Source organism: Fukomys damarensis, unplaced genomic scaffold (genome assembly GCF_012274545.1).
Source record: "Fukomys damarensis isolate Sample0158 unplaced genomic scaffold, DMR_v1.0_HiC HiC_scaffold_39, whole genome shotgun sequence".
In the NCBI taxonomy this organism is placed as follows: domain Eukaryota; kingdom Metazoa; phylum Chordata; class Mammalia; order Rodentia; family Bathyergidae; genus Fukomys; species Fukomys damarensis.
In genome coordinates this window covers 78,861,497-78,877,350 of record NW_022900951.1, presented here as the reverse complement: position 1 = coordinate 78,877,350, position 15,854 = coordinate 78,861,497, and the positions used below count along the sequence as shown (strand labels likewise).

Here is a 15,854-nt window from a genome sequence, read left to right as displayed (position 1 = left end):
TTTTTTGAGACAGGGTCTCACTATGTAGTTGAGACTGACCTGGAACTCACTTTGTAGCCCAGGTTGGTCTCGAACTCACAGCGATCCTCCTGCCTCAGCCTCCAGAGTGCTGGGATTACAGGCATGCACCACCACACTCGGCTCCCTTACTCTCTTAATGTGAGCAATAATCTGTACTTCACAAGTAGAAAAAACTGCTGACTTTATTCTGCTTCCATAGTACCACCTATAGTTTAAGGAGTTTAATTTTTAAAAATTAATCCCACCTTCCTTATAGGACAACACTGAGGAAAGGCTGGTGATTTTTTCATTACTTACTCAGTGCTCCATTTTTATGACAGTATCTATTTTCACTTTAATGAAAGTTTGGAGTTAGTAATAAAATTGTGCACAAACTGTAAGTGAATAACTGATGTGAAATGTTGTCTGTAGATAAAAAGCCATTGGTAGATTTGGGGGACTTTCTTTGCTTTTCTGTACTTAGTTTACCTTAACTGACTCCTGGAGTATTGTAAATTTGTCAAGGCTAAACATGTTACTCCTTATAAGTGAGCACACCGGGCATCTGTACTGGTAAGATAGTTGTTTCCCTTTTGCATGATGCTGTCTAAAAGAAATAATCTAAGAAAAATGGAGGAAAAGGCCAAAAATAAACACTAGCTCCCCCCCACAATTTGTGCTTTCAACTTGAAAAGAAATCTATCCTTTGTAGCTCAGTCAGTGGGTGACGGAGAAAAATCAGTTGAGTGGCCGTTACTGCGTATCCATAACTGCAGGTGCAGCCTCCATGTCCTTACTCGACCTCTTGGTTACAGACCCCAGTGGGACAATGTATGAGAAATTACATTCACTGTCTAGGAAACTGGGAACTGAAAGTCCAATATCTGCCTCAGTGGAGTTTTGGCACCTGCATTATCCCTTCTGGGAATATCAGGGTCAACAGCTGCACAGAGACTTATGCTGTTCACAGATTGTGCACACGTATTGTAAAGGGTGAATAGTGTAAAGCTGCCTCTTGATGTTACTAAGCACACAGAAACATACACGTGGTTGCCTTCTACAAGAGCCTAGTTTTCTCAACTCACAATGTACAATCAATTTCCCCAATACAATGTGCATTCATTATGGCTGAAAACTGACAAGACCTGAAGGAAAATGTCAAGGTAGGAACAAAGCTTTTTAAAGTAACATTGCACATTATTGTTCCATCTTAAATAGGTAGCTAGGCTGAGGGGGGAACCAAAAGGTATAAAAATTAATTTGCTGGAACTTCAAGCGCTTTCATTATCAACAGCAGACAAGGGAGCTCCAGAAAGAAGAAGCAATGGCTGCAGTGATACTGGAAAGCATCTTTCTGAAACGCTCTCAGCAAAAAAAGAAAACGTCACCTTTAAACTTTAAGAAGCGCCTCTTTCTTTTGACCATGCAAAAACTTTCCTACTATGAGTATGACTTTGAACGTGGGGTAAGTTTCCCAGCTGTGAAGCCGGAGTTTCAAGATTTGAAGGAGTTGGCCTTAGATCTTCTTTGGGGTAGAGGTACATCTTTCTAGATAGGAGGAGGGAGATAGAATAAACCTAAATATGATTGAACTCGGCAACATATTTCCTAGCCTATAACTACCTATAACCAGGCTGGAGCAAAAATTTAAAGGTACTAAGAAGTCATGGGGGAAGTCTTACCATGGTATCTTGCAAGTGGTCAATATTCCAGGGATTGTTGGAGAATATAATCCAAGAGTTAGAAGTTGCTTCTTATGACTAAGATGCACACAGTCATTTACTTTTCCATAGTATTTGTCTTCCATTTGGTAGTCAGAGGTCAGATGAGTAGATCTGGAAGTGTTTTTCTGTTTTCAAAATGACAACTCCTAATATAGCACGTTGGTGCCACTTTATCATGTTGAAGGATAAGATAACAAAATCTAATCATCTGCTTAATCACTCTTAATCGGTCTTCATTTTCTTACTCATTCAGAGAAGAGGCAGTAAGAAGGGTTCAATTGATGTTGAGAAGATTACCTGTGTCGAAACAGTAGTTCCTGAAAAAAATCCTCCTCCTGAAAGACAGATTCCGGTAAGAAGAAACTAGTGTCAAAGAGGGGGAGCCATGGACATTAAGAAACTTGGACTTTTGAAATTTGTAAATAGACCGGTGATTCTGTGCATTGTGGGACAGAGTCACATTTCCTTAAAGTTTTTTTTTTTTTTTTTGCCGTGGATTGTTTATACTGAGACTCTGGCATCTTCCTTCCACAGGTAGAACATCTCATTTAACCTGGAAAACTTAAAAACACGGGTTTTAAAATAATGCCAAAGCAAGTTTTCAAACTGGGCAGAGATGATTGGTTTAACTCCCTCAGTTATCAAGATCCAGTTTTGAGACTGAAGTATGTCTGAATGTCAGAATTCTAGGGCTCTGATTCGCATGAGATAGTTTTATTATATGTTTAAAGGAGCAGAGTTTTATTTTGACATTTCAGTCAGCTGGCTCCAAGGCAGTATAGCATGGCATGGGAGTATGACAGAGGGCTGTTTACATGGTATTCAGGGATCAGAGACAGTGAAGAGAGCAGCTGGGGTGGGGGGCCAGCGCTGAATGGTTCCAGGCTATGCCCCATGAGATTCTTTAATATCTCACTGTTTAGTCTCCTCTTACTTCCTGGAACTTCCCCCGGGCATAACACATACAAACTTTCCAGTTAATTTTTTTAAAATATCATTTTTGGTTTCTGCAAGATTACAAGAGTAATACACATTTATTATAGAATCTCGGAAAAACATGAAAAAGCTCAAAAGTAAGATAAAAGGATGTACAGTCCTATTATCCAGCCAAAGAAAGATTAATATGTTAGTGTGTACAGGCTTGCAGATATTTTCCTCACTAGCAATGCATACACATGTATTAATACATAGATTATATATTTAGAATATAGTCTCATACTATACATCTTGCTTTGTAACATACCCTTTCAATTTAACAAAATATAAGAAAAATTTACTCATGATAAAATTCTTTAATAACATTTTAAGGACTGCATAATATTCCACATCACTGATGCATTACAATTTGCTCAACTAATCTATTATTATATATCGTTTATTTACAATTATTTGACAGTATAAAACATGTTGAGAGGAATATCCACACATACATCTTTGTGTACTTTTCTTCTTTTCCTTATACTTTCTAGAAGTAAAATTTTGTTCTTCTGTTTATGAAATCTGTGCACTTTAGTTATTTTTATCATTTATTCTACTGCATTTTCTAGAAGTGGGATTGAAATTTCATATATTCCCACAAACTATTTATGAGAATATCAATTTCTCTACATTCTTTACAATACTGAATATTTTTGTTTGTTTCTTTGTTTGTTTTGGTTTTTTGAGACAGGGTCTCACTATGTAGTTGAGACAGACCTGGAACTCACTATGTAGCCCAGGCTGGTCTTGAACTCACAGCAATTCTCCTACCTCAGCCTCCCAAGTGCTGGGATTACAGGTGTGCACTACCATGCCCAGCCAATACTGAATTTTTAAAATATTAGCTAACAACCAAGAAAAGTAGTATTACATTGCTGAATTTATTTTGCAATTTCTTTTTACTAATGAGGTTAGATGATTATATGTCTATAGCTCATTTATATTGTTTCATCTGTGAATTGCCCATTAATCTTTTTGGCCCATTTAAAAAATATATTTACTGTATCCTTAGTATTTTTCAAAGAGTTCTTGATATAAGGATATTAATCCTTTAATAATAATGTATATTGAAGACAGTTTTGCAGTTTATCATTTATCTTTGAATTTTGTTTATAGTGTTTTTGTCACATGAACTTATAAATCGTGTGCCATCAAATTAGTTCGTATTTTTCTTATTAGTTCTGACCTTCAGCTTTATATCACATAGATCTTGCCACAAGATTATATAAACATTTATTTTAAATTTTATTAGTACATGTTTGTAGCACATAATGATTACATTCCTTGTGTGGCATTGATACATGTACATAACACATCTTAGTTTTTCATCCTCTTCCCCTCCCCTCCCTTTCCTTTCCTTCACCTCCCTCCACCTCTCAGACCTCTTCCTCTTTTCCTTTCCCTGTTTTCTGTTAAAATAATCTCTTATATTTGCTCTTGGCAATTCATTGCATTTTTGTTTTTGTTTTTGTTTCATTTTTTTTTTTTTTTGGAGACTGGGGTTCATTATGTAGCCCAGGCTGGCCTTGAACTCCTGATACTTCTGCCTCCTGAGTATTGGGATTACAGAAATGTGCCTCCACACCCGGCCATAATTCAGTTTTTTATATTAAGCTCTTCGATCCATCTGGAATTCACTTCGGTATATGATGTGAGATAACCAATTCCCCTCCTCCTCCCAGTATTAGTGGTTAAATGTTTGTCCTAGCACCCATTACTGAGAAACATCCCTTTTGAAAATGATTTGAAATCTCTGAGGCTTTCGTGAGTGCATCCATGCAGGATCCTATGGATATGTGTCCCCACTACTAGGAAGTAATCAGTAAGAATTAACGTTCTCTAGGAGAGACTTCTGAAGGTACCTAAAGAAATCCAAGAAAGAGCAATGAACCAACCAGTAACTACACTTTTTTCATTGCAGAGAAGAGGTGAAGAGTCCAGTGAAATGGAGCAGATTTCAATCATTGAGAGATTCCCTTACCCCTTCCAGGTAGGTCATTTTTCCTCACCAACTCTGCAAAGAACCCCAAAATGTAGTCATTAGGGATGGAGTACATGGCAGAAGCAAAGATACTAGGTCCTAGTGAGCAGAAGCTGAAGTGGAAAAGGAAGCTGTGTTTCTGAACCAGGTCTATTTTGCCTGCTGAATAGTGTGCCAAGCCCCAAAACAACGGGTTTTGTAAAAGAGAAAAACTTTATTCCCAAGCATGGTGGCCAACCATGGAGGGGGAAAATGGGTATATTTCTGGGTAAAGAAATTGGGTTCACCCTGTTAAGGAATGCAGACAGATGATTAGAGGTGAAGCAATCGGTGGTCTGTGTATCTGTAGTCATAATCCATCTTCATGGGTCTTCACGGGACATGTGTTTAGAAAATGGTGGCATTAGCATAATCTAAGAGTAGAATTTTCAGTCTCCTGATGTTAAAAGGTCATTCACTGGACACCTGCACAGGACCAAGTGAAGAATAGGCCTAAGTGAAAGAAAATGGTTCTCAATTCTCTACAAACTAACCTAGGCAACCATTATTATCATGACCCACAGATAAAGGTGCTATCTATAGCAAAGCTAGTGAGACTAATAGTCAGCTTCGGGACCTCCAGAATTAGTGATTTTGTTTGTTTGTTTGTTTGTCTGTTATAAAGCTAAATTTTTAAGTCAACTATTTACTTTTTAATTTTCACTTTTTAATTAAATTGGTATATGTTTGTGATCATAATTATATTTGTTTAGGGAAATAGGTATATATATTGCATTTTGATTATTTTTATACCTCATCCTCTCTCTCCCCAGAACTAGCAATTTTTAAAGTCAACTAAAAGCAAGTAATTAAGAGGGAGCATGGAGGCTCAGAGCCAGAGAAGTGGAAAGTACAAAGTGTTAGTTTGTGTAAATCAGACTAGGTCAGCTGTGTTTACTGACTGGTAATTATCAAAGTTGGAATTCTGCCTTCCCATGGACTCTTGGATTATTCTTCTGATGGCTACATTCCTGATAATGTCTCAGAAGGTCCTTGAGAATTGCCTTTCTGAGGTGCAAAAGATACATATGTATAATTATAAGTGCTTCTTTTGGTAAACAACCCAGCAAATGGTTGTGGCCTATCCTAGCAAGGGTTCCATTTTATTTGAACCAATAAATATGACAGGCAGGGCTGAGCCTGTTTTTCTATTTTTCCAACATAACGTAGTTTCTTTCCCTTTCAATACCTCAAAAATAATACATAGTAGCACCAATTTTATTATGGTGTTTCTGTTTATGATAACTGCATTGAGAAAGATGCTCTGCTTGTTGAGTGAGCATTTCACTTCCTTTTCGTTCTGCCTATCAGACTAATGGTGGTTATGTGTGTTGAAAAGATAGAAAAAGGGAGGGAAGAAGCAGTATTAGGAACTTCAACATGGGGAAGGCTTTTTCAGACTAATGCATAAACGTAAATTCTATTCTAGTCTAAAATAGCTAAAGACCCAGCTACATAGGCATCTATTAAGTAGATGGAGTGTAAGCCATAAAGGACAGCAAGATTTGCTCTTCAGCTTGCTAAAGTCCTGAGAAGTCTGTAGGCCACATGCTGTGAATATTGAAGCTTCTGCAAGAGTAAAAGGCAGCAAAGGAAGTGGAAAGTCTCAGGGGAGGAGGCTTTCTGTCATGGATTTATGAGCACAGCAAGACTAACAAGCAACAAGCAAAATGTAAAAGGATCTTATTCATGTTCCTATTACAAAACCTGTGAAGAAAGGGTGTCTCTGGGGTCGATTTTGCTACCATTCTTTGAACAAGATGATAGTGTTAAACTGTGCTAGTGGATAATGCAAAACAGTAGATAATTCATAATTTGACTTATATTTGACTTTGGAATCCATTGTGTGATATCTAATAACTCTCTAGAGGTTAAGACTGAGTCATGCATCTCCTTAACACCTACATGATGTCTCTAAGATGGTAAATGTTAAAAAAATGAATGATTTTTATGTTTATGCTTAATATATACTCATCTCCTTCTAAAGTAAGTTTGTGGTCCAGAGTTGGTTTATTTCGGTTTGTGCTGCTGATAGGAGGCTACTAGGTAACAGGGTTAGCCATGAATTAAAATTTAGCTCCATATTACCCAAGTGAACAACTTATATGTATTTATCAAGACTTAAGTTATATAGATCGCTACTTCAATTATCTTCTATATGATAAACTCAAATTCAATTTTCTCCAGTATTTAAACCCAATAGAATAATAACATCATAAAATATGATCTGCCTTTGTTGGAAAAATAAAAGCCCTACCTCTACCAAAAGTTAAAGCTAGGGTACACAGAAACTGAAACACAAATTAAGAGGATTTAAGAGTATTCAAAGAATGAACCACTTCCGAATCTTACATCCCTGAATATAAATAGTTCAGAAATATTTCAGGTAGTTCACACGACCCCTGCACAAATGCTGACTGAAGACCCTGTCTTTGTTTTCTACAATAGTACACAAAGTTGTACCTTTAAATTCATTGCTTCAGAGTCTTTCCTTTTTTTTTTCCTGAATCCTAACTGCTGATGTCTGTGTGTCCATTGTTCCAGGTTGTATATGATGAAGGGCCTCTCTACGTCTTCTCCCCAACTGAAGAACTGAGAAAGCGTTGGATTCACCAGCTCAAAAATGGTGAGAATTATTTGGAAAGTAAACTAGTTTTTAAAAAGAAAAAGGGGAGAAAGGGAGAGAGAGAAGAGAGATTTAAAGTTAGCTATTTCTGAATGGAAGTAATGATAATGCCTGCTGAACATATCCCCAGAGTTGTCCTAAAATTCGAATGAAAAGCTAAGGGTATAGCTCAGAGGGAGAACACTTGCCTAGTATGTATGAGGTCCCTAGCATCAAAAAAAAAGGATCAAATGAATCAATAATGTATGTGAAAGTACATAAAAACCATAAAACCCCATAGAAGAAGACATTTTACATTTCTTCATTGTGGATAAATATTTTCCAAGGAACTATTTTATGTTCCTTGCTTTGTGAGGACTTGAATATTGTTTCAGCATTTCACATGGACCACACAGTATTTTAAGATAAAATGGATTATAAATGCTAGCAGTGGGTGGGGAGAGTGGATTAACTAGTTGAGTTGACATCAGGAAAGGCTGCCTAGAGAAACAGGAAGGAGGGAAACCTGATAACAGCATGGTTGAGCTATTGCATGATATCCTTTTGTCTTAATAAACATTTAGATTCTGATACTCAGTGGCTGGCTGGCCACCAGTCTTGTTCACTCCCTTGAAAGCAAGTGTTATTGGTGGAAATTAAAATCACTAAATCTATCTGTCTCACATACTTTTTTCATTGCTGAGACAAAATGCCCAACACCCACAGTTAAAGAGGAAAAGGTTTATTTAGCTCATAGTTTGTAGAGGTCTCATTCCATAATCAGATGGCTCCAAGGCAGGGTGTTGTGGCAGGCAGGCAATGCAGAGGAGAAAAACAGTTCATGGTGAGCAGAAGGTAGCAGAACAAGCAGGGGATGACTATAGCTCTTTCTACCCCTTATATCTTATCCAGGCTACCTGCCTTTAAGTCGAGCAGCACTCACACCCTTAATCCTAGTGCCCTTGATCTTAGCATTGCACCACATTCTGTCCCAGCATCACACACTCTAGATCCAGCCACCTCTGAAAAAGCCCCACCTATGATCACATGAGGCTTTGGGAGGACATCTAGACACAAGCTATCAAACAGAAAGAGGAAAGGAGAAAGGAAGAAGAAAAGGCTCATTTATTGAATTCTTGCTGTATGCCAGACCCTGACCTAAATACCTTATATTTTTATTAACTCATGTAGCTTTTACAACTTGGGCTAAAACAGAAATAATAACTAACATTTAGTGTGCATTTATTATGTACCAGATTCTGTGTCAAGTGATTCAAATGTATCATCACAATAATTTTATGAAGGATGTATCATCCCCTTATTTACAGATGAAGGAATTGAGATTCAAAGAGGTCACCTGACTTGCTCCTGGGCACATTGCTAGTGAGTAGTGGAGCCTGAATTCTTACCACATCCCTAGGTGTGATGAGCCTAAGCTCATTACATAGTTTTATTCTGCTTGCTTGCCCATACATTTCACCTGTAGTTGGCTGCAAAATATTCTACAGTAAAATTAGGTTGAGTATTACAAATAGATATTGTCCTGCATGGCACATTTCATTCAGTTCTTGGCATACATTGAGTTAATTGGCCTGCTTTAACTCTGAAGGTAAAAAAATGAGCAAATTCTTCAATAGTGCTTATTATGATCTGGGATCTTCTCTAAGTCCTTCACACAGACTAACTCACTCATTCTTCATATTAACCACACAAGGCAGTTATTTTCATCACCCTCAGTTTACAGATAAGAAAACTGGGTTACAAAGAGGTTAAGTAACTTGCCCAGAGACACTCAGTAAATAACTGGGTTGAGCTTTGAACTTAGGCTCCAGGCTTTGTACTCTGAACCAGTGTGCTATTTCTAAGCCAGAGAAATTTTCCCAGACTGAGAAAGGAGCTCCAGGGGGCATATTTATTTGTATTTCTTTGGTTCCCTTCACAGTACTTTATACAGTACCTTGCACACAGAAAGGCATCAATAAATAGTTGTGTTAATCGACTTTTTTCTGAGGGAGTGAACAACCACTACCAACTTGGGTATCACATTGATAGATGGATACAAATGAGTCTAGAAATAGGAGAAAGTGAAGCAGACAAGCTAAGAAAGAAGCAAAGGAAAAAGACTGCGGCATGTTAAAGTTAGTATCTCCTTTACACATCAAATATTAATTTCAAAACCAGTCGTACTTTAGCCCAACAAATATTTTTTGAGTGCCCACTATATTGAAGGTATGAGTAATAACTAAGGATACAGAGATGCAGCTTGTAAGCTTGGTTTATTAACTCAGTTGTTCACCTTACCATGTTGATTATGCACTGGTATTAATGTTCATTAGCTAAGTAAAATTACCATAGACTAAAAAGAAATCTGAAACAGAAACCTTATCACTTCAGCTGGGCCATTACGTAGGGAGATAGTGTAACTAGGTACAGTTTTGACTTCCCTTCCTTTCTCTTTTACGGAAAGCATTTTTCCAGTAGTTCCATTTGTTGTATTCCTTGTCAAATCTGCCTGGACTGAGCACAGGAAGCAAAAAGTAAGCATCTACTAACAAATACCATAGGAGACTTAGATGAAAGCCCTAACAGTCTCAGGATAGCCCCAGCGCTAGCAATGGTAAAAGTGAGCTACCCTAAGAGCCATCAAATCCCTCTGTAGTGATTCTTATCTCTCTCTTGGGTAAAATGCAACTACTGCAAATAACTAATATAAAAAGCTGACTTCATCAGAATACTGATTACATCTGCAGGTATAATGACCATGATGTGGCATGAGGAAGCTGTCAGGGGCGTCAGATCTGAGTGACGGTTGGACAACCGTGTACAAATGTGGCTCACTGTGTGTGTATGTGTGTATTTTGTGGGGGTACTGGGGATCGAACTCAGGATCTTGCGCCTGCAAAGCAGGCAGCGGAACCACTGAACTAAATCCCCAGCATTCACTGTGTATTTGTTGTTGTTGTTGTTTTCTTTTTTGTTTTTGTCTTTGTTTTTTTGAGACAGGGTCTCACTATGTAGTTGAAACTGAACTGGAATTCACTATGTAGCCCAGGCTGGTCCAGACTCACAGAGATCCTCCTGCCTCAGCCTCCCGAGTGCTGAGATTACAGGCGTGTGCCACCACACCCGGCTTCATTGTGTATTTTAGATATACTTAATTGTCATATATAAATCATTTTAAAAGGAGGGCTTTAGGGGTCCGGCTCTCCCACTTGGACACCCTGCTTTAGTAAGACTCTTTTAAGTAGCTGGAAATACCAGCTCTAAGTTAATCAACAAAATAAGAGCCATCTTCAGAAGACCTCTTAGGAGACAGACACTATTTGTGAATATAGGGGGAGCTCTTAATGAGTGTACTGGTGGGAGGGGAGGCAGGAAGCTTTTTTCCTCCTCATCGCATATTATCTTAGCTTAGTTCACCGGAGTGACTAGTTGTCAATTAAGAATTCTTAGCATATTTACTAGTGCCCTGCTCTGTAGATGGCACAGAGAACCTAAGGGTCTTCAAACCACTGGGTAAAGGGGTGTGGCATGGGGGTAGAGGCAAGAAAGTGCCTCTGGTGGGAGCAATCAGTTCTGGTAGGATCTATCAATGCTATTTTTCAGAATTACCACTGCTTAGTAATAATTAGAGGCAGACAGACTTTTGGCCAGTTTTGTTATTGTTTTAAAATTCTCTATAGGCAATGCAGCGCTTTATAGTCCGCACTCTATATGAACAGCTCCCCTAACCCTGCCCATGCTAATGGTGAAGAGGAGTGCTGAAAAATTGGGGCTTGGGGGTTGGCAGGAGAGAGTGGTTAGAGGTCTTCAAATCCAGGCCGAGAAAAGCATCAGGATGGGACTTTAAGGGGAAAAAAAGATTTTATTTTTTTATTTTTGTTCATTTGTCAGAAAAATGCAGCAGTCCCCCAGAACTGCTAGACTTCCCCCAAAGCCTTAAATGAGTGGAGTACAACTAGCAAGCCCTTAAGGACTTGAGTTGTTTTCTACAACAGAAGATTTTGTTTTGTTTCTGCTGTTGTCTTTTTAAAAAGTTATGTGGGATGCTTCTTAGCAGGAAATGTTGAAAGGCATAAGCCTTCAAATGTGCATGTTCTTACACAGGCCCGAGTCTTTGCCGTAGCGCTTGCTATTGTTAGTTGTTTCAGTTGTCTGTGCTTCTCTCAGTTGCCTCACATCATGATCCCTGGATTTTTTTTTTAATTTAAGGTTTTGAGATGCCACAGTATTAAAAACCGTAATATTAATTCCTCCTATCTGTGAATAACTCTTTGTAACATACTTTAGCTTCTTGGAGATCTTTCAAGCCTCACATCCTTGTGAAAGAAATGGAGCTGCTGTGTTTATATCTGGCAATGAACTCAGTCTAGTTCAGTGGTCCTAAGAGAATTTGAACCATGCTTTTACTAGAGGCAAACTCACCTTCATTTGTCCTTGAACTCCGCTCTGTTGATGATTCTAGGAACACAGAAAGTGTGATGCTGTAAATTGTCACTAAGGCAAATACCACTGAAAGGTACAGTGGGAGTTTGGTTTAAGTACATTATTTTCCAATGTGAAAAACAAATAGCATAAACAATACCTGCTTTATAAGAAGATTTATAATGGCTACTGGGAAAACATATCGAATATTTCTGTTGTTGGGCTCTGAAACTATCAGATACTCTTTTATCATGTTGATTGGAGATACTCATCGTGACAGATACTGAAGACAACTGTTTGGAGCCAGCGCACACGGGCAGGCAGAACAGTCATGTGAACCAACTGACTCATGATCTGCTTTTCTTTAGAATGGCTGAGGAGGGAGCTATTGTTTGAAGCTTATCAGTAAGCTCAAAGAGAAAAACATGGAAATGGTCGATCCTTCTGCATGTCAGATGTGGTCTCTCTTTTTTCTCTCCTGTTAAACAGTAATCCGGTACAACAGTGACCTGGTACAGAAATACCACCCTTGCTTCTGGATTGATGGGCAATATCTCTGCTGCTCTCAGACAGCCAAAAATGCTATGGGCTGCCAAATTTTGGAGAACAGGAATGGAAGTAAGAGAGCCAATCAATATAATTTCTTCCTCTGTTTTGGTGTGGGGGGTGTGAGGGGTGTGTGTGGGGGGTTTCTAAAGATTAAACCTAGGTTCCTGCATATGATAGGCATGCACTCTGTTGCTGAGCTATGTCCCCTGCCCAATTTCTTCCTCCTTTGACTCTATTTCCATCACATTCCAAACGGCCTGTCAAACCCAGTGACACAACATAGTGACTATTTTGGCCACTACACAAGCAAGCCTGGAGGAGGGAATTAGTGGAGGTTGAAATCCAGTTTGCAATCTGCTTTCTACACTATGTGGCCTGGCACTTGGACACATTTTATAACTTTTCAAAAGGCACTGTGTCCCTGACCAAACCTGCTCCTACGCTGATTCCTAAGTGTATTCCATGTCATCACTGGTTTCTTATTTTGCAGGCTTAAAACCTGGGAGTTCTCACAGGAAGACAAAAAAACCTCTTCCCCCTACACCAGAGGAGGACCAGGTACCTGTATAAAGGGAAATTGCACACGGCTACTACTAAAGTGGAGTTCTACACTTAAACTTTGAAAACACACCAGAGTCTTAGAATGACCTGGAATTTAGAAGTGTTAACTTTTATTCTTGTTGGGACAGGGGATTTGTCCTTGTATTTAGGATTTCCTCTTCATGAAAAGATAGAGGGCTATTAGGTAGCTCTTGGAAACCATTTAATCCAATCACCTGTTTGAAACATTTTTATTTATCTATTGTATTTTAAGACAGGGTCTCGCTATGTTCAGGCTGGCCTTGAACTCACTATGTAGCCTAGGCTGGCCTCAAACTTGCATGATACTCCTGCCTCAGCCTTCTGAGTGCTGGGATTACAGGTGCATACCACTATGCCCGGCTGAAACATTTTTAATGAAAATTGTTTCTAAATTTTTAATGAAAAATATTTTCAAAGATACAGTAAGTTGAAATAATTCATTTTTATTTATTTATGTTTTTCAGTACCAGGAATCCAACTCAGGACTCTGCGCTTCCCAGGCAGGCGCAGTGCCACTGAGCTAAATCCCTGGCCCCAGTCGAAAGAATTTAGCGCTGATCTCCTATATCCCTGGTTCCTAAATTCTATCAATTGCATTTTACTTTAAAACTTGTTTTTTTTGTACCTTTCTGAGATCCAGAAAACACTTTTTCATATATTGTAAGTAGGACAGATATAGGATGATCATTGTATAAAGAAGGAAACAGAGGTTCAGAGCCATTTAGTAGGTCTATATACCAGTTAGTACTAAGAAGCTTTCTTGGCTGTACGTTTGGTTTTTGTCTGGGAAGCTTCAACAATACTGATTGCTGGGTCTCACTCTCAAAAATTTTGACATAGTTGGTCTGCAGGAAACTACCTGAATGCTGGGATTGTTAAATATTCTCTAGGTGATTTTCATGTGTACCCCAGGTTGAGAATCCTGTCACAGGTGCTTGAAAATGGTTGCTGAATGAATGCAGAGTAAAGCATTTATTATGCCTGATTTGGGTTAGAATGGTGTCTAGTAAACTAGAGTTGGAAAGAGAGAGTGCTTGATGACTAGCTAATCCTCCCCCCTGCTTTTTCTGCTAACTACACAGATCTTGAAAAAACCACTGCCCCCTGAGCCAACCGCAGCACCAGTCTCTGCAAGTGAGCTGAAAAAGGTTGTAGCCCTTTATGATTATATGCCAATGAATGCAAATGACTTGCAGCTGCGGAAGGGTGATGAGTATTTCATCCTAGAGGAGAGCAACTTACCATGGTGGAGAGCACGGGATAAAAATGGGTGAGTCTCTCCCAGCCCTTTCTGAATTTCTTCCTGCCTACTTTGCATCTGTGCAAACTGCAGCAACAAAACTCCCTTGCTCAGTACCCTGATCAGAGATTGTTCTTCCCATACCAAAGTGAATATATTCTCCTGCAAATATTTCCCAGTGTGCAGCTCTACATGTGGCCTCTGTCATCTCAGAATCTCTGTTGTCATTTGTAACCAATGCCACATGTTCAGAAGTTCTGCCCTTCACTGGCCTAATCAGACATGTTTTTCTTTGAGGGTGGATGTATGTGAGATTGATTCTGAGGTCACGGATGTGAACATTTGAGTCTGCCTCCCTGAGAATGGGGCAATGCTGTACGATCTATCTCACGTTGTCTCCTCTACAGGCAGGAAGGCTACATCCCTAGTAACTATGTTACTGAAGCAGAAGACTCCATAGAAATGTATGAGTGAGTATGCTTTTTCCCAACACAGAATCTTCCAGGAGGAACAAAATATAGTACATACTATTTTATACTTTCAATGACCTTTTTATTTCAAAATACGTGTAAAGTTACTGTCCACTGGATCAAGTGATGCCACCACCTCAAGTTAAGACTTATGTCTTACTTAGACATTGGGGTGACCCCAAACACCCTCCTGTCTGTGAGTGCCAGAGAGGTTTCCCTGCTTCCAAATCATACTCAAAGGAGTGACAACCTGGTGGGAAACATTTGAAAGGATAAAAATTGCAAACCTGTACCCATGTCCTCTCCCTAATCATGAATGTGGATTGTTCTAAATGGACCCAGGTCCTGATCTCTTTCCTGCAAACTCCGAACCCTACCCTTGCCCTCAACTTTCCATCTCTGTGAATCTTCACTCTGAGCTTGGGAAAGGATGCTTTGTACTATGTGCATAGTAAACCCTCTAGAAATAAGATGTGGGGAAAAAAAAGACGTGGGTGATTTGACTGAATCAGAGGTATGGCTAAGCCCTGGAAGGTGTCCTAACCTTCCAACTACTTATGGTCTAGGAGTCATACAAGCACTCTGTCTTCATAGGTGGTATTCCAAGCACATGACTCGAAGTCAAGCTGAGCAACTACTAAAGCAAGAGGTTAGTGTGGGGCCACAGACAAGTAGTGCTCTTTGTGCTGAACTGAAGACCTGCTTTACTCACCACCTTCAGGCAAGGCAGTATCAAGGACTCCTTCCTCTGGAGTCCCAATTATACTTTTCAGTATTAAAAGCAAGGAAGCCACAGCTCAAGCATGGAATTTGGTAGTAAAATGGTTCTTTTCCCTCCAGTGTGGGCAGGTGGGGTGCAGATGTGGGCACCACTTCCTCCTACAGTCAGGTTCTTTTTCACTGTTTCAGGGTAAAGAAGGAGGTTTCATTGTCAGAGACTCCAGCAAAGCTGGAAAATATACTGTTTCTGTGTTTGCTAAATCTACTGGGTGAGTGCTGCTGTTCCTAGGCTCTGGAGACAAAGGACAGGACTTCCCTCGTAACAGCTCCTGAATGATGTGTTGTCCTCCCAATTCTATCCCCCCAATTTTTTTTTTCTGTACTGGGGATTGAACCCAGGGTTTTTGCCCTGAGCTACATTCCCAGCCGCCATTCATTTTCTATTTAAGACAGGGTCTCACTTAGATACTAAGCTGCCCAGGCTGGGCTCAAACTTGAGATCCTTCTGATTCTGCCTCCCACAGCCCTAAGATTATAGGTG

The 15,854-nt window shown here is 39.3% G+C and overlaps 1 protein-coding gene across 4 annotated transcripts in view; it reads left to right on the top strand.

Annotated features, from left to right (window-relative positions):
* Positions 1 to 15,854, top strand: part of LOC104861804 (tyrosine-protein kinase BTK) — a 51,357-nt gene that overhangs the window by 27,652 nt on the left and 7,851 nt on the right. For 3 of the 4 annotated variants that reach the window (XM_010623412.2, XM_033760078.1, XM_033760079.1), the window contains 10 exons: positions 1,295 to 1,465; positions 1,978 to 2,076; positions 4,624 to 4,692; positions 7,267 to 7,348; positions 12,242 to 12,370; positions 12,792 to 12,859; positions 13,966 to 14,153; positions 14,531 to 14,593; positions 15,188 to 15,242; positions 15,503 to 15,582. In XM_010623412.2, the coding sequence (XP_010621714.1) occupies positions 1,295 to 1,465; positions 1,978 to 2,076; positions 4,624 to 4,692; positions 7,267 to 7,348; positions 12,242 to 12,370; positions 12,792 to 12,859; positions 13,966 to 14,153; positions 14,531 to 14,593; positions 15,188 to 15,242; positions 15,503 to 15,582 (1,004 nt within the window). The remainder of the gene's footprint in view (positions 1 to 1,294; positions 1,466 to 1,977; positions 2,077 to 4,623; positions 4,693 to 7,266; positions 7,349 to 12,241; positions 12,371 to 12,791; positions 12,860 to 13,965; positions 14,154 to 14,530; positions 14,594 to 15,187; positions 15,243 to 15,502; positions 15,583 to 15,854) is intronic. The other variant, XM_033760080.1, reaches the window with a different exon arrangement.